A 25,439-nucleotide genomic window follows, 5' to 3' on the forward strand; every position below is an offset into this window, starting at 1 on the left:
GTTTCATAGCTGCCACCTGAGGCGGTTTGGGGGTTTTCCCTCGAAAGAGAAAGAGATTCTTAACATCTCTCGTAGCCTTGTTTTTTTTTTTTTTTTTTAATTTACTGGAACCATGAACGTTCTCGCCATGAACGCTGTCCTAATTCTTGGAGTCATAGTAATTGGTGGAAAACGAAATCATGTCCAAGGTTGTGGGGGATGCGGACCTTGTGAGTAGTAATCTCCACTCATTAATACTTGATTATTTGGGTACAATCCGTTTGTTTTCAAAACAGAACTGTGGAAAGATCTGTTGATGTGCAGGTAGGAAGTTTTTGACCATCCTTTTTCTTTTGACTCGAATAGAGTTGCTAAACATTGTATATCGGTAAGAATTCTGGATGAATTAGCGGAGAAACGTGACAATTGTGTGATTTCGCCTCTCTAGCAGAAATTTTCGTAGGTCGTAAAACAGAAGCAATCCTTCTGATTCACCAAATGATGAAGTAAGAAACTAGCAGACAGTTGATGTGATATCTGAATTGCCGCTGGTTTACCGATTGAAGTTGTACTAAAACAATCTCCAGTCGTTCATATCTGGTTAATTAATGGTGGGATAAAATCAATCCCTAAACAGGAACTTTGTATTATAAACGTATTTGATATAATTCTTGATTTACGGCTTACATCAAATGCGCAAACTTTGTCCTCTAAGAAAATTTTGTGGCCAAGAGACTCGGATAATCATGTTCACGTCGCGATAAAGACCTAAAATAGCTTTTAGTTTATTGCTTGAAGCGATTACACCTTGCCATTTCACAGATTATTTCGCTCGACGCAACCAATAAGCGGAACTAGCGACAACGTCAATGATTTTACACACTTTTAACAATCATAATTTATTTTAGTTATTTAGCTATTTAATTTGTGTTTCATCTGTAGAGTCCTTTTTTTTTCAACTTACTTTTGCATGTATGTATATGATATTTATAATTATTATTGTTAGAGCAGGTCCGCATCAGCATTTGCTGCCATTAATCAACCTGCTTTATCAAATAGAATGTGTATGTATGAATTGATAGAGCGCCCCTCGAATTTTGCCATACACAAACAAAGCTCTTAAAAATATTTTCAATCTTTTGAAGCTCTTGATTGCTGAGAGAGAGATCAATATCCACCAGATGAATTGATCTCTCTGCCGGAACCTTTCACTGTTTCACAAGGAATGTGTGAAGGATTGTGATGGGAGGAAATGTTTTGAGGTGATAAGTTGTTCAAGCCATTTGGTCGGCTAAAATTATCGTACACCTCATAAGCTTTAAACTTTCACTTTCAGTTTCCGTCCGGGCCTGGTTTCCGTCGTCGCTTTCTGGGCCACAAAGACTGTATTTGGAATGCGACAATGAATAAATATGTATGTTAATAGTCTCCATTAAAAACATCCTGTTCATAAGAAATGCTAATCTCCCTCGCAGCCGTTTTTTTGGATGTCACGCAACGCTCCGCGAGGGAGACTAGGGAATCTTGGATCTCGAATTCGTCTTCAAGGGAGGCATGGTATGCGCTGTGAATGCCTCGAAAATGCCACAGTGTTGCTGTTTCGAGATTTTTCTTTGCTTTTCACTCGACATCAGCGACGTCTCGGGAGTTAGACATGCATTCTGTAACTTCTTTTATCTTCATCGTGACGTTTGCTTTGGCAGCACTTCTATTTCTGCAAAGTTGTAAAGATTTCTCGTGACGAATTCCTTTGTCGTCTGAAGTCACGTTGGGTGGCCTATCGCGATCGCTCGTTGCCGAAACGTCATCACACGAATTCGTGGCCATAACTCTTTTTATTCTGAGCCTTGATGAAGTTGAAACGGATATCTTCGAACTAATGTAGACTCCAGCCAAGAGATGATTTAAAAAAAGAAATTTATTCCTCGTTCACGGTCAAAGAGTAAATCGAACGGAGATGATTATGAAGAAGGTGACGAGGAAAATGATGTAAATGGTGGTTCGGCTAAAAGGAAAAATAACGGCTATAATTGTAATAGATCTATGAAAATTGACAGACAAAATGAAAACGAGAAAAGGACTGACGACTTACAGATATTTCCTCCTATTGAGGTGAACGGGCCGAGTGAAATAAAAAATGATTTAGAACAAGAACTAGCCGCAACAAAGGCCAACACTGATATATAATACACTGAAAAACGAGAATTTACAAGGTCAAAGGTTAAATTTTAAATCAAGAGTAACTCACGTACGGGAGAGGTCATGCACGTTTGAATCTTGCAACGATCACGAAATCCGTTTAGATGGAAACTTTTGATGATCCTTCTCTATGCCTATGATTGCTATACCAGTGATCGGTTCCTGAACTTTCGATGCAGCACTTGAGACGCTGATAACAATTTTTTTTCTTTACCTAAGATCAATGATTTTACCGGAGTCGGCTATTTTAATTGCAAGCTGGCAATGCGCGTCCAACCGAGTGCATGTTGATAGCCCTTGCGTTACCCTGAGAAAACTAATTACGTGATTGCAAAATCACAAACGAGATAATAGGTTAACAAGGAGTGTCGATTTTTATCGAGTTCTGATTTGTTTCTTAACGTTATCTCTCCCTAATAAGATGCAATTTGCTGATTATTGTGCCTGAATGAGGTAGACGGCCTAGCTTGCAGCACAAACGTATTACTAGGGAGTTCTAAAGTTAACGTTTAGAAGCGCGCGATCGGTTAACCGGTTTACAAGGGGCCATGGTGTCATAGCCCACGGTAGAGGGAACCCCTTTTCTTATCTTTGACTGTCGCTCACCCCCTTAGTACAAATTACTTTTAAAAATTACTTACCAGAAATACTTATATACGTTGTGAACACCAAGTGGTCACGAATAGTTATGTTTTCGAGGAAAAACAATATTCTTCCGTTCTCTCTCAGGGGTACAAGTACTTGCTTACAAAGGGTCGCTAAGAAAAGATTAATTTGAATAAATAAATTCTAAGTAATAATCACTTCCCTGTTATTTGAACTGGCGCGCGGAGAAAACTGCAGCTAAACTGCACTTAAGGGATGAAATATTCTCAGGTAAGAAAGGCCATTAAGGCCATTAGACACATCGACTCAAGATCTAAATTTGGATTTGCAAGTTTACTGATTTTCTTTTGAGAATAATAAACAAACTTAGTCACGAAGGTGTTTGAACCACATCACGTAGAAATTCTACGACCCTGCGGCTGTTAATTTTAATAACTTAGTGTTACACTGGCCCCGAACAATGACTGGAATTGTATTTTGAGGGTTTGGAATGCCTGAGTACTTTTTGTTTTTGTTTCTTGAAGCTGCCATAGCTACATCGGCTCAAAACAATAAATCGATGAACAGCAAATAAGTCTGATCTGTGCATTCAAATTTGAAGGCTTGCACCTGATACAAAGTGGCCAATTTTTCCCCAATAAGTATTTACTTATTTTCTGTTGGAATTTTACGATTTTTGTACTTCAAAAGTATGCCAATTCCTAAACAGAGAGTGTGCACGTAGGACATGTTAATCAACCGTAGATTTATTGCTACGAATGTTTCCGGCTTGTTGCTGAAGGGGGGTCTCCCCAGTTTACACCTTCATTTTTTACTAAACTCGATCCCTAACAGAGCACTATGACTGTGCTTGTAAAGACCGCTTTCCTAGTTTTTGGAGTTATCTCATTTGGTGGAAAACGAAACCAGGTCGAAGGTTGTGGAGGCAGCGGACCTTGTGAGTAATAGCACTTTTTGATATTTTGTTCTTCCGGGCATGGGCGATCAGTCTGTAATCATAACCGAATTGTGGAAAGATCTGTTTACCTGTTAATACGAAATTTTAACCATCCTTTTCTAATGAATTGAATGGAGTTGCTAAACGTTAGATATCGATATGATTTTGACTTTCCATTGGTAAACCAATGGATTACGCTTACACTAAAACAATCCTCAGTCGTTCCTATCCCGTAAATAAACCGGTAAATGATAAATAATGATCTAAATACCTAATCACAACTGCATCAGTGATTAAGTTAACATCAAATGCGCAAATTTTGTTCTCTAAAAAACTTTCTTTGGCCAATAGACTAGGAAAATCATGCTCACGACGCGAGAGAGAGTAAAATTGCTCTTGATAAATTAGCTCTTTGCAAGAAGTGATTAGACTCCACCATTTTCTCAGATTATTTCGTTCCACACAATAATATTGTGTTGGATTGAAGAGGCAGTTCTCGAAAACTGCAATACACAAACAAAGCTCTTAAAAATATATAACAAATCCCTCGGAGTTCTTTATTGCCCGCTCAATATCCACCGGATAAATCTCTCTGAGAGCCTTTTTTCTTAGTTTGTACGAAACATATTCATTTTTGCTGACGAAGGAATGTGCTGACGAAGGCTCTTTGAGAGTATAATTTTATTAGGCTTTCACTTTAAAACAACGTTTTATGCTCGAAATGAAAACGTTTTATTTGACAGTTACACACTTGTTTGACTTATAAATGTGCGTTATGTCCACAAGAAAGTGAAATCGCTTACACTGGAAAAACCTCCTATTTGCATAGACTGAGATACATACACATTCCCAGCGTCCGGTCTTGAATTTCTGGCAACTTTTTTCTAACTTACGTGTTATGAATTTAGATGTTAAAATTGTAAACGGGGAAATACTTATGTGGAGGTGAATAGCTCAAGCTATTCGTCTAATTAAAATAAGAATTTACGTCATAGGCTGTAAACATTTCTATTTATTTTCCCTTCTAATGTCCCCTTCTAAAGCCGTAAACTCATCGAGTGACAACAAAAACGTTTGTTATCCTAGGAAGGATAAATGTTTATGTTTCGTGAATTCTCAGGATATCTGTTTATACTCCTCCTTCAAAAACATCCTGTCTAGAACAGATGCAAGACTGTCTGGATTTCTGAGAAAAAGACGGAGAAATGAGTCCGGGAGAATTCGCTTAGGATTTGATCAATTTTACTGTCAAAGATGACCAAATAAACTATGACAGATGATGAAAAACGCATACTCAGCGAGACTCACTTGGATATTATGCGCATTTTTTTAAGTTACTCTACAAAAACATTCTATATTTTTTTAATTAGCCTAAAAATATTCTAATTTCTGGGAACTAACGGAAAGCGATAGTACCATTTCCGCATTGCATTTGGCAGAGATCATCGTAAAATAAACTACCAGACAGACAAATTTTTTTTAGTCTGAATCGATTGCTTGATGTTTTGTTCAGGCATTACCGAGAATTTAGATGCAGACAAAAACTCTATATGCAGCATTTATGTTTACTGTTTATGGAGGTTCGTTCATTTAAATAATAGAAGGCCACGAAATCCGTTGAGTAGGAAACTTTTGATGAGGTCTTACCTCTATTCTATAAAACTGTTACATCCTTTGATCGCATCCTGAATTTTCGATAAAGCTCTTAAGATGCCAGGAAAGAAAAAAAAAGTTCTCTTTACCTAACATCAATGATTTTTACCGGATTTGGCGAGTTTAATTGCAAGCTGATAATGTGCGTCCAACCGAGTACATGTAAATAGCCATTGCGTTACCCCGGGAAAACTAATTACTATGCAAACTCACGCATAAGACCGTGAGGTCAGCAAAGCGTATCGATTTTTTTCGATTTCTTAAGAAAAATAACTGACAAGCTGGTTCCTGGCCTGCAGCGCATGCGTCTAATTAGTGAGAGGTAACGTTTAGAAGCGCGCGATCGTTAATTTAACCGGTTAACCGGCCATGTTTAATTTGATGTCAGAGTCGACAGCAAGTGATGCCCCCTCTCCTTATCTTTGATTCTCACCCACCCCCTTAATACAAATTACTTTCTCTTCCCAGCCCTTCGCTGCCATTAAAATAAAAGATGGCGACCATATTTCGCTGAGAAAATCCTGAGCACTCGCTAATTGCGCTTGCTCTGCAGATTTGATGGCCTATGCAATATTAGATAGGTTGAGAAATCGCGGTCATCTTGCTCTTGACTTACGAAAAAAGATTGTTAACGCTGAAGGAACTTTCAGATTCGACATTTGAGTAGCATTCGAGTGATATTTCCGAGAGAAAAAATTAATTCCGGTGTCTGCTGTCGAATCTTAAAACCACTTCACCTAAACCTATAAAAGTGAGTTTTGCCAAGCCACTTTCACGTCATTAATTCTCTTTTTCAAGACTTTCTGGAGCGAGAACGATTTTAAATTTTCCGATTAACTGCTTATTAAATAATCAGTGATGTCAAAGCATTCTGTTCGATGTATTTTAGCACCAAGACATGGTCAGTGGAGCCCTTGGTACCCAGCCAGTTGGGAAGAAACTCCATGTTCTAATGGCTACAAGACCAGAAGCAGGAACTGCGACAATCCAGCCCCAGCTCATGGTGGTCGTGAATGTTCTGGCAATCGCTATATATCCATAGATTGTATCGAGTGTAACTACGACAACGGGGGTTGTGAACATTTATGTGTCAACTACGATGGCACCTACTCATGTCGTTGCCATCCTGGCTACAAAATTTCTACAGGAAATTGGAAAAAGTGCGATCGTAAGTAGATTTTCTTTCATCGTATAGAGAAAGAATGTTAATTGAAATGAGCCTTGCTTACCGAAAGACACAAAAATGAAAATGAAAGCTTTCCCAGACTTTTCTCGGATAGAAAATTGAGCGCTTGTATTAGGGGGAGAGGGAGGGGAAATTGTAATAATAATTTGAAATTACTCAGGTGAGGATGCGGATTGGATGGCGTCACTACTTAAGCTGCACCTGTTTTCTTGAGATATGAATTCACTAGAGTAGAGTAGACATCTACATTTATACAGGATAGCCCCTTCAGTGTGGTATCAATGGGGGTCCTGTCAACCACCCATCCCATCCCAGGGGAGGGCATCCATCACACAGTAATCTCGTGCGTGGGAAATTAACGTCTCCTGCCCCTAACCCTGCAGGAGACGGGACCTCCATTTATTCGTCCCTATCCGAGAAGACTAGTCAAGAATATCTAACCATTTTGTTGGTGTTATAGAAAGGTAGCATATTCTTCTCAATGATTTTAAGACCCTGAGTGCTGGTCTGGCCGGGGCTCGAACCCTCGACCTCGCGCAAAACAGTCCAGCGCTCTATCCATTGAGTTTTGCAAAAATCCCACTCAATAATCTTTTTCATACAATATGCCTTTATGATGCTTCACTACATTCTGTACAACTTATATACGAAGTAGAGTCGCATAGCTATCAAAAGATATAACCTACACCAAAGAAGATACACCTACACAAGATATACCTACACCAAATGAAACCACTCTTAAGTCTTTCAATTTAAACTTCTCACAGGAATTACCTGTGATATCAGTGAGTGGCCAACTCCCAGCAACGGACAGATATCTGCTCCTTGTGCAGGCCTATCGCAAGTGGTTTCTGGGACGCGTTGTGAGGTCACTTGTGATGATGGGTATGAACTGAGTGGCAGTTCAAGCTCTGTTTGTGGCATTGATGGGGAATGGGATCCAAGGACAACAGCAAACTGTAAAGGTAAGCGCCAAGTCAAGGGCTAGGTAATCAATTTGTAAAGGGATGAAAAACAAAGTGAAAAAATACGTCATGATGATACTTGAGTGAAGCAGTGACGAAGTGAGAGGCTAAATGAATGAATGAACACAAGGGCGAAGTGGGGTGAACCAGTAGAAGGTTATTATAAGTGAAAAGAGCCCAAGTCACCCTTGACCACAAAACCTTGTTATTCCTGTTTTCTTAACAATATAGTGACGGGGAGTACTTGGTGACTATTACAGGTAGAACTTTATGAAAAGCTCTATTGAACCTTTTTATAAGCTTAAAAATGTAAGGGTGCGTGTGTCTGCCTTATCTCATAGCAGGCAATTGAATACCTTGGCAAGGGGCTGAACACGAACTAATCGATACAGATCCTGGCCCCAAACAAAAGACTGAATCAAGGAATAAAAGAAAAATGAAAAAGGGAATACCGAAAAAGGGAAACACAGGCAAACAAAAAGACGCGTGCAGACAAACGAAAAAAGGCAAAAAAAAAAAAAAAGGGAAAACAAACAGACAGAACAACTAAAAAGCCTCATCCCCTTAAGAAACCACAGGGAAATAACAAAATAATAATGATAATAGTAATGATATATAACATATATATATATATATATAAATAATTATACTTCAACATCTAGGCTACTTGAACTTTTATTGCAACTCTGAGTTTCATGCCTCTTGCGAAGCAATCGTCAGGGAACTGACAGAAATAACGGTTACAATCCACCGAAATTTAAAAGACAGAACAATGTGTACATGCGCGGGCAATATACTACACGCGTTATCGTAACGTTACTTTCTTTAATAGGAATTTCCTGAAATGTCTGCAACATGATGTCAGCTCATTTCTCTTGTTTAAGCTCGCCATTTGCGGTTTACAAATGATAAAATATTTCTCCCACAAACACAAATTGCATCTCTTAGCTACATTTCAATAAGAACCAGCTTGTTTCACCTTGCGCCACTTAATATTAAACTTAGTGTTCTTGTCCTTAAGACTCCATATATATTTACTAAGTTCAGTAGCATGCCTGTAACGTTTGTTTCGGAATGAACACAAGAGGTTTCTGTAACGCATTTTAAACGCGGTGTCACAGAGACCAATGTATGTTTCCTTTGCGGTCTCTGTGGTGACCTCTGCCTGGTAAATTACGTTTTCGTAAGAAGCTCTAAAAAAAAGTGGGTATAGCTACACCCTGTCATTCAAAGCCGCATCAAACCAGGCACCACGTCCACGAAGAAACAGGCACCAAAACATTATATGGTTTAACAAACCATATAGCAAGAACATGGAAACTAACGTCGGAAAATGCTTCCTTGCACTTGTCGATAAGCATTTCACCAAAACTAATCCTCAAAAAAATTTTAACCGAAACACCCTTAAATTGAGCTACAGCTGCATGGGCAGCATTAAAACTGTCATATCTAACCATAACAAAGCAGAAATCTGGAAACTGCACGCACTAATGATCAAGCTAGGAAAAGCTGCAACTGTAGGAAACCTGACATATGCCCCATGGATGGAAGCTGTAACATGGAAAACGTAATATATTGCGCGCGCATGTACACATTGTTCTGTCTCTTACATTTCGGTGGATTGTAACCGTTATTTCTGGCAGTTCCCTGACGATTGCTTCGCAAGAGGCATGAAACTCAGAGTTGCAGTAAAAGCTTAAGTAACCTAGATTTTGAAGTATAATTATTCAGAGCTCTAGCCCTGCTATCGAGCACTTTTTAGTAGATGATGATCTCATTCCACTATTTTGGTTATATATATATATATATATATATATATATATATTATAGAATAATACTATATATATAATAATTATATAGTAATAAAATATATGATAATTGAAACACAATCGAGAGCGAAGCGTCACTAAGTATTGATCGGATGTTTCGAAAGGTAATACTCTCAAAAGCTGATGTCATTAATATGTTTTCATTTTAGTAAGTGAGTGTCCACCACTAACCGAACCGGATAATGGGCAAATTACTCCCTACATATGCAAAACGAAGCCTCTGCATGGCCAGACGTGTCAATATGAATGTAGGCCAGGATTCAGAGTCATTGGACCTAGCTCTAGCAAATGTGATGATGGGCATTGGACACATAAAGGAATCTATTGTCAAGGTAAGCTTAGTGCACAATGGCATTTGTTTTTGATCCCAACCATAATTCTCCTTGCAGTCTGCCATACAATTCTTATGAGGTAGATTTGGAGAATTTGGTATTGGATCAACTGATAATCCCCTAATTAATATGTTTCTTTATTCTCATCACTTGTCTGCTTGATATTGTATTGATACAGTATGGAGAAATTCTGTTTTGGTCACTCATGGGAGTTAAAGGGTATCCACATACTCGCACGGTATTATGGGTCGAAAATGTACAGGAGCAAGAATTCGAACACAATTTTTAAAGTAAGGTATCAGAGATTAAACGATCACAGTGGGTTAAATGATGAAATATTGGGAAATTATAGCAATTCCAAAACAAATGGGCACTATCCCTGTTTGACTCGCTAGGCGAGAGATCGTTACTCTGGGCCGTCATCTAGTGGAGTTTGCATTTACACGTAAATTACGATGGAAACCCTTTGAGACGACCTTACGCAGGCTAATTTAATACCTTAAATACTCCATTAAGTCCCCCTCTAATAAGCCACCCCCCTCTTAAGTTTCCCCTCTTCAGAGAAAGAAATTCATTAAAGCCCCTCTAGTACGCCCCCGTCTATTAAGCCCCCCTCTATTAAGCCCCCTCTATTAAGCCCCCCTCTATTAAGCCCCCCTCTATTAAGCCCCCCTCTATTAAGCCCTCCTCTATCAAGCCCCCCTCTATTAAGCCCCCTCTATTAAGCCCCCTCTATTAATCCCCCCTCTATTAAGCCCCCCTCCCGACCCATCCACCTCAAAAAGCAAAAATTCAAAATTCTTTCCATGTCGGTAAGTACGATAAATTTATTCAAGTATTGTTATTTTAGTTTGTCATGTAAAATTGATTATGGTGATTGATTGATTGATATTATCTGTTGGCATCGATAGATTGCGGTGTACGGAAATTACAGAACGATGCAAAAAAATAAGACATGGCTAAACAAGGTCCATTGAGAGAATTAGATCATAAAATCGAGTTCTTTACTTTCGGCTGCTTGACTAAGTTAATAAGCCCCTCCCCTCGAATAAGCCTCCTCCCCCTAAAGTACCTGAAATAAATAAGCTCTCTGGGGGGGCTTATTAGAGGATTTACGGTATGTCTGGATTAGGATAGGAGGGGTTGCCCGATCGACTGTTTTCTACTTAAAAAAAGACAATTTCTCCAAAAAATTGTTTGGCTAAATGTGTAAATAACACCGAACGGGGCTGTCAAGTTAAACATTATTTCAAAATTTAGCTCTTTTCTCATTACAGATTATGAGCGCCCTTCATTTGGTGAAACCTGCCCATCTGCGCGAAGTGTTTTTGCTGACGAAGGGAAAGCGTCGGCCACAATAAGCTGGGAACCAGTGATAGCCACTGATAATGATCAGGCCATCGTGACTGTGTCTCCTCCCGTGACATCTCCTCACATTTTTTCTGAGGGAAGCCATTCCGTAACCTACACAGCAACTGATCCATCCGGGAACGTGCAGTTATGCCACTTTCAAGTCACTGTCCAAGGTAATTGTACGATCAATGCATAGAAAACAATCTAGCTAACATACTTCAATCTTACATAAAGAAATCATTACATACATGGGTAGTTTCTCTTTTGTTATCATGGCTTTGGATCACGCCAAGTACGATTGACATAATTTCAGGACACTAGCCACGTTGACTCTAGATAAGCTTGTTGAGGATTATCTTAGAGTTGAAGGGTGGGCGAGGCTAAGTGTATCAGTAAGTTCTTCTCTTAGCAACATCGTATTGAGCACGTGACGCACCCGTAAATAAAGTATCGTTTAAAATGAAGAGAATCGTCGGGATAAGTTCCACAACTACTCGATTAAAAAAATTCGCAAATGATGTCGAATTCGGGATGCAGAGGGGGGAGCTTTTTTGTGATTTATTTGTTTGATGCTCAATCGAGCGGTAATCTAGTAAGAAAATTTTAAGAAAAAGCAACAGCAAAGGATGACTTCCCTTTTTTGAAACCTGTTTGATAAAGAAAAACTTTCTCAGGCACAATAACAGGATAGAAAGACAAGTCTATTAAGTCTTTTTTGGGGATGCTGTTCTTTCTTTCAAGAAATATTATAGACATTGACTTTGTACATTTGATTAAAAGAAGCACCCAGTTAATGCATACTTGTTACCAGCTCCCCTTTACTTTCCCCTTCGTTGCTGTTCTGTTCGCACCAGGAAATTCTCAGGACCATCTGCAACGTGGTTCTCAAATAAATTACTATTTAGTTTCTACAGATGATTAGGAGAAGCATCCTCTCTGAGCATTTTTTTCTTTACTACCTCTCTTTTACTTTTAGTGCTTCGATGCCCCGTTCTGTTCATTCCTGCAAATGGAAGACTGGAGAATACTGCCTGTGGAAACTTGTATGGTAGCACCTGTCGCTTGACGTGCAATAAAGGATACGAAATAAAAGGATCTGAAGAAAGAAAATGTGACAAAAAAACTGGGACAAGTGTACTACACTGGACGGGAAATGACACTTACTGTGAAGGTAAGAAACTATGACATGAGTTAATTTTTCAGTCAACCAAAAGCAGGCAACTAGCATTATAAAACTATGAAGCCTTTCTATCAAGATGAAGGTGACGAGGACGAAGTTTTATAATGACGATGACGACGAAAATTCGGACAAGAACGACAACTATGATGATTGAGGATAGTTCTGAACTGTCCTTTAAAAAAAAATAAGTAAGTTCGCACCACTTTTTATTTTCAACAAGGCGTTTTGGTAGTGCACTTGTTTAATAACAAAAATATTTACTTTTCCAAAAATCATAGATGTTCAAAGAAAGGCCAATGCCTGCCTTACGTTCTCACAAATATAAATGTAGGGTGGTAGAAATTGAACCATGCCTCACTTAAGAAACCATGCACACATTTTGGCAGTATGTTGTGATAAAGACCCAATTTTCCGATCATTAAAATCTTGTTTTTCCTTCCAGCTCTTCAATGCCCTGCCCTGGATAATCCAGATAACACAGTTAAATCAGGTTATGGTTGTACTGGTGTATCCTCTACATACGGCACTTCCTGTTTCTTCACTTGCATGACGGGATACTACATGGTGAGCGGATCGCAGAAACGAACGTGTTTGCAGACCGGAATGTGGAGTGGAACCCAACTTCGGTGTGAAGGTATGAAGAAAATTATGATTCCTTTTCCTCTTTGCCTGAAAAATCTTATTCCTCGCTTAAAATTTATGGTTTGATAAGGACATTCGTATTCCGCATTCTGATGCTCTACCATAAAGCCAAGAGAATTCATTGTGAACTGGGCCATTACGAGGTCCAGATGTGACACGCGTGCATACCGCTGGGCGTGTCAATGTAATGTTAAGACTGTATATCATGAGTTAGGTAAAGGTAGAGGGAAAATATATTTCAATGAAATGTTGCCCCTTTTATCCAATCCGAGGCAACAAATGGAAAAAGATATTTTAACGTAGCCACTAGTATAATGGAGCTATGCAAGGGTAATTATCTAAGACAAATCTTGAACCAAGTCTTCTCTCTCTTAATCCTCTCACAAAACCTAGTTGATTTGCACCTATAACTGGATAAACGTAATGTATTATCTTCTCTACGCAACAAACATTATTGCATTCGTACCTAATTGGTTGGTTTTTTAGGATCATTTTGCAAAAATAGGGATCTGGAGAGTCCTGTTGTTCAAAGGCCGATCAGCGTTAACCCAAGGTTAAAATTTGATCTGGGTTTCTTCCATTCCTTTCTTGATTCCAAAAGCCTTTTGAGATAATTTTTTTCTTTTCTTTTTAGAGAATCCAGTGATCAAATTGTACAAAAATTTGTGTTGAATTTTCCTTTAAAGCATTCAGACCTGTTACTTGATTCCAGAATAGCCCTGGGTTACCTTAACCCAGCTTCGAACCATCCGACCCTTGCCGCAAATTGTTTGCTGTAATTTGAGCAAACATCTAAACTTAAAGTATGAGCCATCTCTTTTAACTAACCTCGCTCCGTTTTCTCGTAGCTATCACCTGCCCCCCGTTTTCTATTAAATCTAAAGAACTGATTATCAGCCCAGCATTCTGTACGAACGCAACTGCTGTCATACATCACAAATCAGAATGCTGGTTCTCCTGTAAGAATGGCTATCAGCAGAGTGGGCCTGGAGTCAAGACTTGCAATCAGAACAACGATTGGTCTCCTCTGGGAAACCCCTCTTGTAAAGGTTTGTCTTCATTAGCTAATTTACTTTCACGGGTGAACACCTTTATATGCTAAAGCAGTTCAGGGTATTTGGAGAAACATTGTGCGTATCAGTTCCAGTCCAGCGAGTTTTGAGTGAACAAAATGCCAAAATAAAAATTAACCTGAATTATTATGAACAAAACTGATCATTTTTAATGGTGCAAATATCAAAGGTGAAACAAACCTGTTTATTGCTACTCTTACTTGTTTTTAGGAAAACAGCTATTTGAGTACCCTATCAAATTTGAGGAAGGTTCTGAATCATTGACTTTTTTGTGATTATTAATCACTTTGAGAGTCGAGTAACTAGCGAAACTAAAGTCAGACCTTTTTCTTTGAATTCCAACAACAACATGAAGAGTAAAATGAATATTTATCACAAAGGCCAATAGGCTTTTAGGATCCTATTCAAAATTGACATTTAGAAATTATCTTGTGGCCGCAACTTTCCCAGAGTGCATTTTCCTAAAGGCCTAAAACATCAGAGAGTCTATAGTTAGCTCATAAAAAACTAGGATAAGCATTCTAACTTAACCTAATAGTGTTTTCGTAACTCCTCAGTCTTATTTGGAAGATCCTTCGTTGGGTCACCTGAAGTTGGCCACATTTATCATTTTCCATTCTATTTTGATATTCATCTCTCTCATGTTTGCTTTCTTGAGTTAACGTTTTTGCTTTGAACTATTTTTCAGATGTGTCCGCGCCAGTCTTTGCAGGCTGCCCCTCAAACATTTTCGTCACTGCTGATAGAGGTGAAACGTCAGCTCACGTGACCTGGGCTCATCCAACAGTTACAGACAACTCTGGCCTTGTTCCCAACATTACCCAATTCGGAAAACAACCTGGGAGCAGATTTTCCGCTGGGGAGCACAATAAACGTTACTTAGCATCTGATAGAGCAGGGAACATTGCCGAATGTAGATTCAAGATCTTTGTTCAAGGTAAGTTTTGGTAAAAATGCGCCGAAGTTCCAATTGAAAGGCAAGATAAAACAGAAATTCTACTTTAATCGCTTCGGTATGGCAGGGTTTAAAAAAGATTTCCTCTCTTGTCGTCACCTGTTTACAGAAAACTGCAAAGCTTATTTATAGCAGCGGAAATTGCCATTATAAAAATACATATACAATGAATATATGAAGTTCATATATTTTGAACTGCGGTATTAAATACGTATGATGCACGATCCTTCGCAGTAGACAGCGCTATTTATGCAATAGCGAAAATCAGACCTGAAAGAAATCAGGCCTGTACGAGATTCGAACCACTGACCTCTGCGATACCAGTGCAGCGCTCTACCAATTGAGCTAACAAGCCAACTGGGAGCAGGCCGTTAAGTTGATTCGATCCTTCGCAGTAGATCGCGCTATTTATGCAATAGCGAAAATCAGACCTGAAAAAATCAGTGTAAAAATACATGCTGAGATATTTAAAGGGGATCGAATGAATGTAGTATTACTTACGCATTAAGAGAAAAAAAGACATCCAACCTACGGCGAAAGTCTTGGCTCACTTCATAACGTTATCCTTGCGTTTGCGCCTTCCCACTCTCCACCTACGCTTTTTTTTGGTCTTTTAATTTCTACAGTTTTGAGATGCTTGCCTAAGTTACAAGCTCCAGCGGGAGGGAGCTCTCTTTGCACTAAAGGGAATCAGTATGGATCCGAATGTTCCTTTACCTGTCACATTGGACACAAGATGATAGGCTCCACGCTTAGGGTGTGCGAGAAGGACCCAGTTACTTCTTTAGGCTTCTGGACGGGAAACGAGACAAAATGTGAATGTAAGTCAAAATCCATCAGAGAGCACTACATAAAAGATAAAGATCTTTTTCTCAGTTAACAGCATCAAAGCTAGAGATGAAAGAGGCAATCCCCTCCTTTCAGTTCGTTTGAGTTAGCCTTCTAAGATAGTAGCCACTTTCTTAAAGTGATAGGAACACATTTTTTCTATGCAATGATTTGAAAAAAAAAAAAAAAATAAGTTGCACTTTGAACAGAAACACAGTCCGAGAAATTTAGGTTAAAGAAATTCGCAAAAATAACTTTGACCATTTTTGTTTAGTGATCAGGTGCCCGCGTCTCAATTCTTCCACCCACATTACGCAATACGGATGTGGACGTGGCTCTTTGGATAACTCTTATGGTGACAAATGTCTGTTGTACTGTGATGTCGGGTACCGGCGCGTAAACGGATCCACTGAGAGAATCTGCCAAGCTGACGGTACGTGGTCGGGAGAGGAGCCCTACTGTGAAGGTAAGGGGAAGGGAAGGGGGGGGGGGGTAGCGAAAATTTAGAAACCTGGATACACTTTCCACTTGATTAAATTTTATATTTAAAGAGAAGTTATAGACTATTTATTTTTGGTCTTCTTTTTTAACGAGAAAAGATATAAGAAATAGTTTTTGTTTGTCCTATTTGCAATCAAATGAGATAATAAATATGACCAGTATGTTAGAGGGGGTATGCGCTTCAATGAGTTCTGCTTCAGAAGAAAAACCTTTCCATTGTCAGATGTAAAGCCAACAAATTGGATCAACAGCTAACAAGCAAAACAAATTATTTTTCTCGTTTTCCTTTTTGTTTCCTCTATTTTTTTCATGTTCAGTAAGGAGTTTCCTCCTTGTCGTAACTGGAACGATTGCAACTTCTCAAGACTTTCAAACACGATAATTTTTAATCTATAATTTTCATTACATTCATGAACAAAAATGCACATTAAAAATGATGTTGACTGACGAAATTCATTCCTTGATAGCTGTCCGCTGTAAGTCATTACAAACTCCAATAGATGGCGATATTACTCCAAGCTCATGCACATCCAGTCCGAAGTACTACACTACTTGTCTTTTCTCTTGCCGAAATGGCTACAGACTGCATGGAGAGCCAATAGCTACTTGCCTTGGAGATGGAAGGTGGTCAAAAAATGTCACTGCAATGTGCAAAGGTTAGAAAGAGAGATCAAGGAAGAGCTGGGCTTAAAAAATTCACAAGTTGGGATCTTGTTTTAATTACTCTCAGATATTTCAGAAGGCCATCAATACAGGTGCTGCCAGGGCTTTTGAACTCCTCTTATACAGTCGATTTGATGGTATTTATGCAAAAACACGGCTTAGAAAAAAATAAGATTTATATGCATCTTGTCACTGAAGTTCTATTTTTCTAGTTCCAAGTTTGCCTATGTTTTGTTTTGTTTTACTAATGAATCAGAGTTTCAACCGTCAAATCAAGTTTTTCTGCACAAGTCACCGACTGCAAAACGGCGCAAAAGAACCTCTTAAAAAACCAAAATTAGACTGATAAAATATTTTTTAATGGTGTGTTGCACCATATTCGAACCTACATCAGGTTTTCTTCATCTTGTCTTAAATCTTAAATGCAAATAGTAGAAATAGCTCACGTTTACCCTTCGATGATTTAAGAGAAATTTCTTGAACCACGTATGACTTCGCCACTTCTTTTTTCTCTCACTTCAGGACGTTTGTCAGTCTTAGCTTTTAGAGCTTACGTGTATTGGAATCCATATGCTCTTCGTGGCATGTTTTATGACTTTGATTTGAGTTAGGAAACTTTCAAAATCCCTATTACGTCAACCCTATTTTCTCCTTTTGGCTTGGTTAACCCATTCTCCAAAACCGAACATGAGCACGTTACTCTTCAATCAATTAGGAAGAAATTACAATTGCAACTATTTTTTACTTACAGACGTGGAAAGCCCTTCCTTTGGTTTAACCTGCCCAAGTGATATCAAGACGTATGCAGACAAGGGAAAAAATTATACACAAGTGTCCTGGCCTCCCGTTATTGCCACTGACAACTCTGGTCTGGCACCGAATGTGACTTCTAGAGGTGTGCAAGGCATATACTACAGTGGGAAGTACGAAGTCAGTTACAACGCTTCTGATGGAGCGGGAAATTTCAAGATCTGCAAGTTTCACATCGCCGTCGAGGGTAAACTATTTAAAGCTTTCCCCACGTTCAGGAAAAGTAGTGAGCGATCTTGTAAGGCTTATCAACGTAAATTTGGTTTTAACAGTCTTTTTTCGCAAGAAGAGAGGACTGATCGCGGAAATCGTTTGTAACATGAATGCTTCCTAGCCTGAAGCAGTCTTGGAAAGGCAACTGATCACGATGAACATAGATTTGATACTAAATTTTACCTAATTTACCCCATCAACTACTCTCAAAGACAAATTTACTTTTAACTAGCCTGGTTGTTGTCGCATCATATTATAATATAGGTCAAATTCGTTATAGGTGCTATGAATATTTACTTCCAAAGGCTGAACTTTGTCAAAAAGAAAAATAGCAAAAGGACCTGTTTTCTTTGGCGTTTAAAGCGAAATATCTGTGGTGTTCATGATATCACAGTTAAAATGCACATGCTGATCAGCATTTGTTAAAGCAGTGTCTTTCATTGACGCCAAAACAAATCTTAGCCCCTAACTGGTAATGATTTTGGGATGTCTGTTTAGTTTGCGATCTTGGTTACGTGGTGCAAACCATACTAACTTTTTACTTTGAATTTATGTTTATCCATTTTCAGCTCCAACATCAATAAGTAATCATATTTAAATTAAACCAAACGATCAATGCCACTTTGCTAATATTATTTCCCCTTTCTAGTCTTGAGATGTCAGACACTACTCCCTCCGCTGGAAGGATCTTTTTCAGGAGATTGTGACAACATTTATGGTTCGACGTGTAAAGTGGCTTGCAAGGATGGCTACAACTTAGATGGATCGAGCATCCTTACTTGCCTCAGGAAACCAGGTCATATAACAGGATATTGGAACGGTTCTTTCCCAGTCTGCCAGGGTAGATAATAAATTTATTCCTTTATACGACAAAAATATTACTTTTTTATTGATATTAATAGAGCATCCAATGAGCATCAGAAATTAAGGTGGTCGGAATGTCAGACGCAAATCCTTTTAAATAATTTGAAAGATTGACTACACCGCGCATCGAATTATATAGAAACCCTACTTACCTGTTACCAATCTGGTACACAGTGTCTTTAGCACAACAATGAAAGGATAGAATGTTTCAACGTTCAGTCTTTTTAATGAAATTCAGCGTGCTATTTGTAACTTCTTAAATTCTCAACCGTGAAGAGTATATATCTTATTTGGCCGAAGCACTGCCTTTTTAAAAGTAGAATAAACTGCAAAATTTTTGAAAGCAATAAATTGTAAAGGATGACTTTCTTGAAACTAATGTTTGTCAGTCGTTATAGATTTAACTCGAATGAGTAAAAATTTCATAAAATGAAACCACTATCAAAAGGAATTTAAGAAGAAAGCGAATCTTTATCTCAACAGAATGATATGTATGAAGTGAATCCATATCAAAAAACAAAACTCAAAGTTAACCCACGATGTTTGCAAACACTACAACGATATTATAGGAAAATTCATTACTTGACGAGGGAATTCCGCATTAAATTGCTCTTGAAAACCGATATCGCACGAATCGATGAGTACGATATCGGTTTTCAAGTGCAATTTAACGCGGAATTTAAGATTCAAGTGATGGATTTTCCTTGAATCGCATAACTGAGTAGAAATAAGAAAAAAAAACAGCATTACTCATAGTTGTTATTTACACGTAGATGCGAAACAATATCACTTAGCCTCGTTTTCAACTCGCATTTCCACGCTAAATACCGCGCTTCGCTGACCAATCAGAATACGAGATTTTATTCAGTAATGTGATTCTACTAATTATTGGATTATTGCTTGTCATACCATCGGAAAGTACGCAAACAACTTAAACATATCATTTGCGTTGCTTGTTCTCAGCGCGGAGATGTCTTTCTCTGAGTACTCCACAGTACGGCTTTATCTACCCCCGCATGTGTAAGTCGTCTCCAGTCAGCAGAACAGCCTGTTACTTCGAATGCAGGAATGGTTTTCACGAAAATGGTGGAGAAACTGTGGTATATTGTGGAAATGATGGGAAGTGGAGCAAAAACATTTCCTCGATATTAAAATGCCTAGGTAAGCAGTTTATATTTTTGTTTGAGGAATTGCCATAAGTGATAGTGCGTTACCCTGAGTTTGTTGTTACAGTCTATTAAATCTGACTCGGTGTGTGGAGAAAAATTAACAAAGAGATTGCATGTTACCATGTAATAGATCAGCAATAGATCGCAGATGACGTCAAAAGAGTTGCACACTAGGTGCAGTTGTGTGACAGTGGTGTTCTTACCACATTGACGTCATCAAAGATCTATCACTGCACCTAGTTACGACAACATAGAACCGATTTGCAATTGTTTCATATGACGATAAAGCATAGGTTGACAATAGTGATGCTATTTATTCGTAATTCGTGAACAAGCGCCTGGGTTCACATGCGATAGGGACTACTCCATCGTTTTCTGATGAAGGACTGATGACTACTTCTACTCTCTATTCGTCTGTCCTCAAATGGATCACAAGTTGAAAAAAACAATCAAAATGCTCATGATATAATTGGGAAAAGATCACAATGAGCTACCATTTACTTGTTGCCAAACGTTATTCTGTTGTTGCATATCGATCTTTGCAGATGTGTCACCCCCTGTATTTAGGAATTGTCCCTCAGACATTCGTGTAAACCTCAACGCAAATTCAACAGCAATGGCAAATTGGACCGTTCCAGTTGCATTGGACGATAGTAACGTGGTACCACAAGTGACAGTCTACCCTCACGGGATTAAGCCACCTCACGTGATAAATGAGACACTCTTCGTTGAGTACAAGGCCAAGGATCCAAGCGGAAATGTAGCCAAGTGCTCTTTTAGAATAATACCGGAAGGTAAACTTTTTGGAGGACAAAACATTTTACAATTCAACTGAATACAACGCTTTAACCAAATTGTTAAGTTTTACTTTATTTTTGTGTTCTTCGGAAGGTATCTGCATTTGGTAAAGGGAACATTGTTCTTAGAAACATCCTATAGCCCAATTTACACCAGCAATTATGTTTAGTTAAACCATGTTTAGCTGAAAGAAAATCAGAGACAGCGAGCTGAAAAACTGATCTCTTCAGTGGATTCACTTAATAACTAAGTTGTATATTTATGGTCGAAAAACATTGGTTTACGCAGCTTCGATAAAGAAAACAATTTTAAACCGGGTTTAACTAAACAGCTTCAAAACATGCATAACCTTTGGTATTAATGGAGTTCTAGTTTGACTAGACAACATTACCTTCGCCCTTTCTGCTCGCAACCCTGCTCAACGTGTTTGGAAATGAAACCGTCTTGTAAATTACGAACGTTGTATATAAAAGCACATTGAGTTTCTGATCTGTGGTGATAAATGTTTCCCTAGATGTGCAAATCGTCTTGTTCTGACCGTAAGACTCTTTATGTTTCTCATAAAAATAAAGGTTAACTATGGGTTTATGGTCAATTTCTTAGATAACTCAGGTCCTGTGGTCGTTTTCTGCCCTTCAAGTCGAAACATTACCTCAGAAAACCGACAAAAAGTCGTTACATGGCCAGAACCTCAGTTTAAAGACAACAGCAACGGCCCGCTGCAAATAACGTGCAATCGAAAAAGTGGCACTGTCTTCTACTGGGGAAGCTATACAATACACTGTATGGCATATGATAACAACCCGGAAAACGAACCAGCAGTCTGTAAATTTGACCTCACGATAAGACGTAAGTACCAAATATGATTCCCTGCAAGAGCTGTCGGTACACAGTCTATACCTTCAAGCTGCGTGATTCTAGAAAATCTTTATTTTCAGCAATATTTTCAATTGCATCTGCTTGAGAACTCAAACTTCTCTTGTCTATTTTCTTTGTGAATCCAAGTTGAAGAAAAAATAAAGATTAAAATAACATTACCGGAAGAAATGATACGGTAATTCAATGATGCCGTGGTACTACGAATAAGTCAAAATGTGAGTACTTCAGATAGTTCTATCAAGGCGCTTCTTGGAGGGAAAAGAAAAAATGCAAACGCATTCTTAGATTTGATCGTAAAAAACCAAAAACCTTCGAGAAAACTGAAAATAAAAGTTGTGAATGCAGTTCATTTTATTATTATCATGCATTAACGCGTGTGATGGGTGAAATATCAAAAACATTTATTAGATACTTAGATCTCGAAAAGATAACTTTGAATCGACGGCATAATAATCCAAGACTCACGGAACTGCAAAACAAAACAGGGCCGCGTTTGAAAACCATTCCCTTTTTTTCTTTTTGTTACGGTATCTTAATCATCACGGAATACGAACTACTGTTGAAACTATACCTAGATTAAATCGCTCCAGTATAAGTTTTTTAAATTCGTCGTTTAAAACTTTTCTTCTTGCGCCTTAATTGTTACCAAACTTTGAAGAAAAAAGAAACTAACTAGAGAACAAGTAACTGTCTACTTCCTTTCTCAGCGAAAGAATGCAAGGATCTGAAAGCACCTATCAACGGAGCCAAGGCTTGTGATGACTGGAGTTTCGGAACGATGTGTACACCGTCTTGTAACAGTCGATATGATTTTAGCGATCCTCTGCTGGTCAGCGTTTGGGCTTGTGGAGGATCGGGTACATGGTTTCCTCCAAAACGCTGGCCAGACTGCACAAGTAAGCAGCATTTAAAAATGAAAGAACATAAGCAAAACAAAACGAAACAAACAAACAAGCAAAAGAAACGAAGCGAAACGAAAAGAAAAGACATTTTTGAGCAGCCTGCAGTAAATGCAAACTAAATATGCTCTCAAAGCATGGTGGGAGAAATAAGCATGTAATTGGGGGCTTTAGAGTACTCTGGGGGTGTCAGTAGGACTTATTTTGGCCGGCATTGGTTCCCATAACACTCCGAAGAGGGAGAAATTTTTTCTCTTATTGTAAAAATACGAAGTATTTAATGGTGTGAATGAGAGTAGCATTCGAGCTTCTGTTAGTTAGTCCTTAAAAAAACTGAATAGAGTAACGCCGGGACACTTTATCTATAAGATCCGCAGTCCCCACCTGATAGACAAGGGCCGAAATCAGTGTGTATCTATACTGGTGTAGAATTCCCGAGGGTGGAGCATTTCACATGCAATGCTTAGAGAAAATAATAATTGAAACCTCAAGATGAACAGCGGTGTCTTTTCACTAATTTTTTATCTGAATTCACTAAGTCAAAAATGAAGGTGCGTTAAAATTTGTCTAAAACTAGTATTCCAATAAAAAAAGACAATTGTAATGTAATACTTCGTTTCTTAAATCTTTGCAGTAAAATTTCATCCCAATAGAGTGAAAATGGCAATGGAATTGCACTACTATGATGGAGATTGTAACACAGAAGAAACCAGGACTCAAATACAACAGCTCTTTATAAAGATTCTCAACGGGTCTGTACGTTATAGTCAAGCCTGTCAAGATCCATCTGTCAGAGATAAGTGTAAAGCTGAGAACGTTGTGGTAACGTGCGGGGAGATCGACGAGTCTGTTGGCAACAGAAAAAAGCGCTCGATAGGTAAGTTGTTTGGGCTCCTTTCAGGATAGCAGGTTTCAATTAGTCCAACGCTGTCCTTTTGTCTGCATGTTAACCTCGTCAATGATAGAATTGACACTCCAAAGAGAGGCATAGGAAGGGTATTTACACGTACGTTGCTATGCCAACAATTTAAAAACATGGCCTTGTAAAGATCATCGAGGTTTGGATCTATATTAAGTCTCTGACAAACTCAGAGGGTATTCAATACATCTTGAAAGATTGCTAAAAATTTTCGTGAAGATCCATGATCATTTCTAAGCATACGATAGACGACCCCACATGAATGACAAAGCTGTCCTGGTGAGATATGATCAAAATCATACAGATCGACTTGCGTCTTTATTCTGAGACAGAGCTGGGAATTACAACTCTTCGTTAGGAAGGCGCAAATGTGGATGTTAACAATCAAAAGAGGTCAATCTAAGACATTTCTTAAGCTCATCGGAGATTTTCCCTCTTAACATATATCCTTTCAAATTATTCTCTTAGACTGCATCGTCTTTTATATCTAACATGTCAGAAATAGATTACGAGGATTTTAATGTATGCAATTAACAGGCGATAACAAACACTTCAGAGAAAGGCGATCCATTCCACAAACTAGAGTCGCTGTCGAGATCATTGGTAAGTCTACTGACGTTCTATTGAGGCATATGCAACTTTTATTTAGATCATGTTGCATGTTGCGCTGTAATGTGTTGCGATGTGGTGTTATGTAATGTGATGTAATTCGATGCTCTGTTATACAATGTGATATGTAGTATGATGGATTTTTATATGCTATGTGACATGATGCGATGTAATGTATAATAATGTAATGTTATGCGCGATGTGATGTGATGTAATGTAACATGATGTGACTTGCTCTAATGTGATTTACGAGGTGATTTATAATAACGCTCTTGAAAATGTTGCAAGAAAAATTGAACTTTCCATAGGTATAGGCCTATAACAAAGGGGAAAGCTGGCTACACCCTTGATAAAAGGCTTATAGCTGAAAGGTCATCATTTTTAGGGGTATTGGATACTACTGGATTTTTTCCATAGCCTCTCCGCGGCTATGGAATCCAAAACGACTACCGACCTTATCCCTCCCGCTTCCTAAACTATTACTTTTAGCCGTTACTATGTTGTAAATGACATATTAGTTCGTTGTTATGGGCCGCGTGCTCGTGTGTAATAGGAGATAAAAACAATATGAGTTGGTGGCAACGTGAACGGTGTTGTTGCGAATAAAATTATTTGAAAATCGAACCAGCCTAGTCCTATCTTCATCCATCAACAACAGACATTGTCAGAGTAGTTCCTGAGCATTTTAATGTCCGCTAAAATGATGAGTTAGAGAGGGGCTAGTGATATAAATTATTTAGTTTGGCATCTCGATGTGATATTATTTAGGGTTGTATTGGTTAAAGAATACAAAGTTATTTGAACTGTGTATCTCTCGTAGTCGAGCTTGATGGAATTGAAGGAAACGACACCGACGAAGGTCAGATCATGATCGGAGAAGAAGGGGTGAAAATTGCCTACAACATTGGCAGTCTGATTAAACAAGCAGCTCAAAACGGCAGCTTTCGCTTCACAGTCAATGGCTCAGAGTTTGTCCCCGACATAAAATCGCTCAACATCTCAACCCCTCAGCGTCTTTGTAATAAGGGTCAGATTTACAGGAATGGATTCTGTCGTAAGTCTTGCGAACTTTTCATATGGGTTAGCGTTTAGTTTTAGGGATTGGACACAAGGACTAAGCCCTGCGAAAATTCCCTAAAAGTTAAGATAAATTTCAGTACCTTTGTAATTGCAAGCCACCCCTCCCTTAACCCAAAATTAAACCTTACTTGTCGCCAGTTGACTGATGTATGTTTAATTAGGGAAGGGGTAGGTGCGCAGCTATGATGATAGCTTTCGGTGAAATTTTAACTTCCCTTGATTTTGCTTTTACTTTGCTCCAACGCTGATGTCCTTCAACTTAAGATGTTACAGTTTGTAATGAAGCCAAATACAAATGGCCATTGGATTCATTAATTA

The 25,439-nt window shown here is 38.5% G+C and overlaps 1 protein-coding gene and 1 long non-coding RNA gene across 4 annotated transcripts in view; one reads left to right on the forward strand and one right to left on the reverse strand.

Annotated features, from left to right (window-relative positions):
* The first annotated feature begins 49 nt into the window (after positions 1–49).
* LOC111333368 (uncharacterized) overlaps positions 50–25,439 on the forward strand; it is a 36,628-nt gene continuing 11,238 nt past the window's right edge. The window contains exons 1-21 of one of the 3 annotated variants that reach the window (XM_088759841.1): positions 50–209; positions 6,264–6,542; positions 7,328–7,525; positions 9,504–9,686; positions 10,964–11,212; positions 12,016–12,210; positions 12,662–12,853; positions 13,710–13,910; positions 14,623–14,871; positions 15,516–15,710; positions 15,992–16,183; positions 16,686–16,874; positions 17,633–17,878; positions 18,554–18,745; positions 19,732–19,929; positions 20,483–20,731; positions 21,339–21,584; positions 22,322–22,510; positions 23,148–23,390; positions 23,970–24,035; positions 24,862–25,095. In XM_088759841.1, the coding sequence (XP_088615967.1) occupies positions 113–209; positions 6,264–6,542; positions 7,328–7,525; positions 9,504–9,686; positions 10,964–11,212; positions 12,016–12,210; positions 12,662–12,853; positions 13,710–13,910; positions 14,623–14,871; positions 15,516–15,710; positions 15,992–16,183; positions 16,686–16,874; positions 17,633–17,878; positions 18,554–18,745; positions 19,732–19,929; positions 20,483–20,731; positions 21,339–21,584; positions 22,322–22,510; positions 23,148–23,390; positions 23,970–24,035; positions 24,862–25,095 (4,282 nt within the window). In that variant the 5' untranslated portion in view covers positions 50–112. Of the gene's footprint in view, positions 210–3,420; positions 3,722–6,263; positions 6,543–7,327; positions 7,526–9,503; positions 9,687–10,963; positions 11,213–12,015; positions 12,211–12,661; positions 12,854–13,709; positions 13,911–14,622; positions 14,872–15,515; positions 15,711–15,991; positions 16,184–16,685; positions 16,875–17,632; positions 17,879–18,553; positions 18,746–19,731; positions 19,930–20,482; positions 20,732–21,338; positions 21,585–22,321; positions 22,511–23,147; positions 23,391–23,969; positions 24,036–24,861; positions 25,096–25,439 lie in introns of those variants that run through there. The other 2 variants (XM_022938917.2, XM_022938918.2) reach the window with 2 other exon arrangements.
* LOC148731837 (uncharacterized) lies at positions 741–2,261 on the reverse strand. The gene is made up of 2 exons (XR_016001139.1): positions 2,072–2,261; positions 741–1,984 (listed from the first exon to the last, which is right to left on the reverse strand). It is a non-coding gene; the product is annotated as an uncharacterized LOC148731837 (long non-coding RNA).

Source organism: Stylophora pistillata, chromosome 5, assembly GCF_964205215.1.
Source record: "Stylophora pistillata chromosome 5, jaStyPist1.2, whole genome shotgun sequence".
Classification (NCBI taxonomy): domain Eukaryota; kingdom Metazoa; phylum Cnidaria; class Anthozoa; order Scleractinia; family Pocilloporidae; genus Stylophora; species Stylophora pistillata.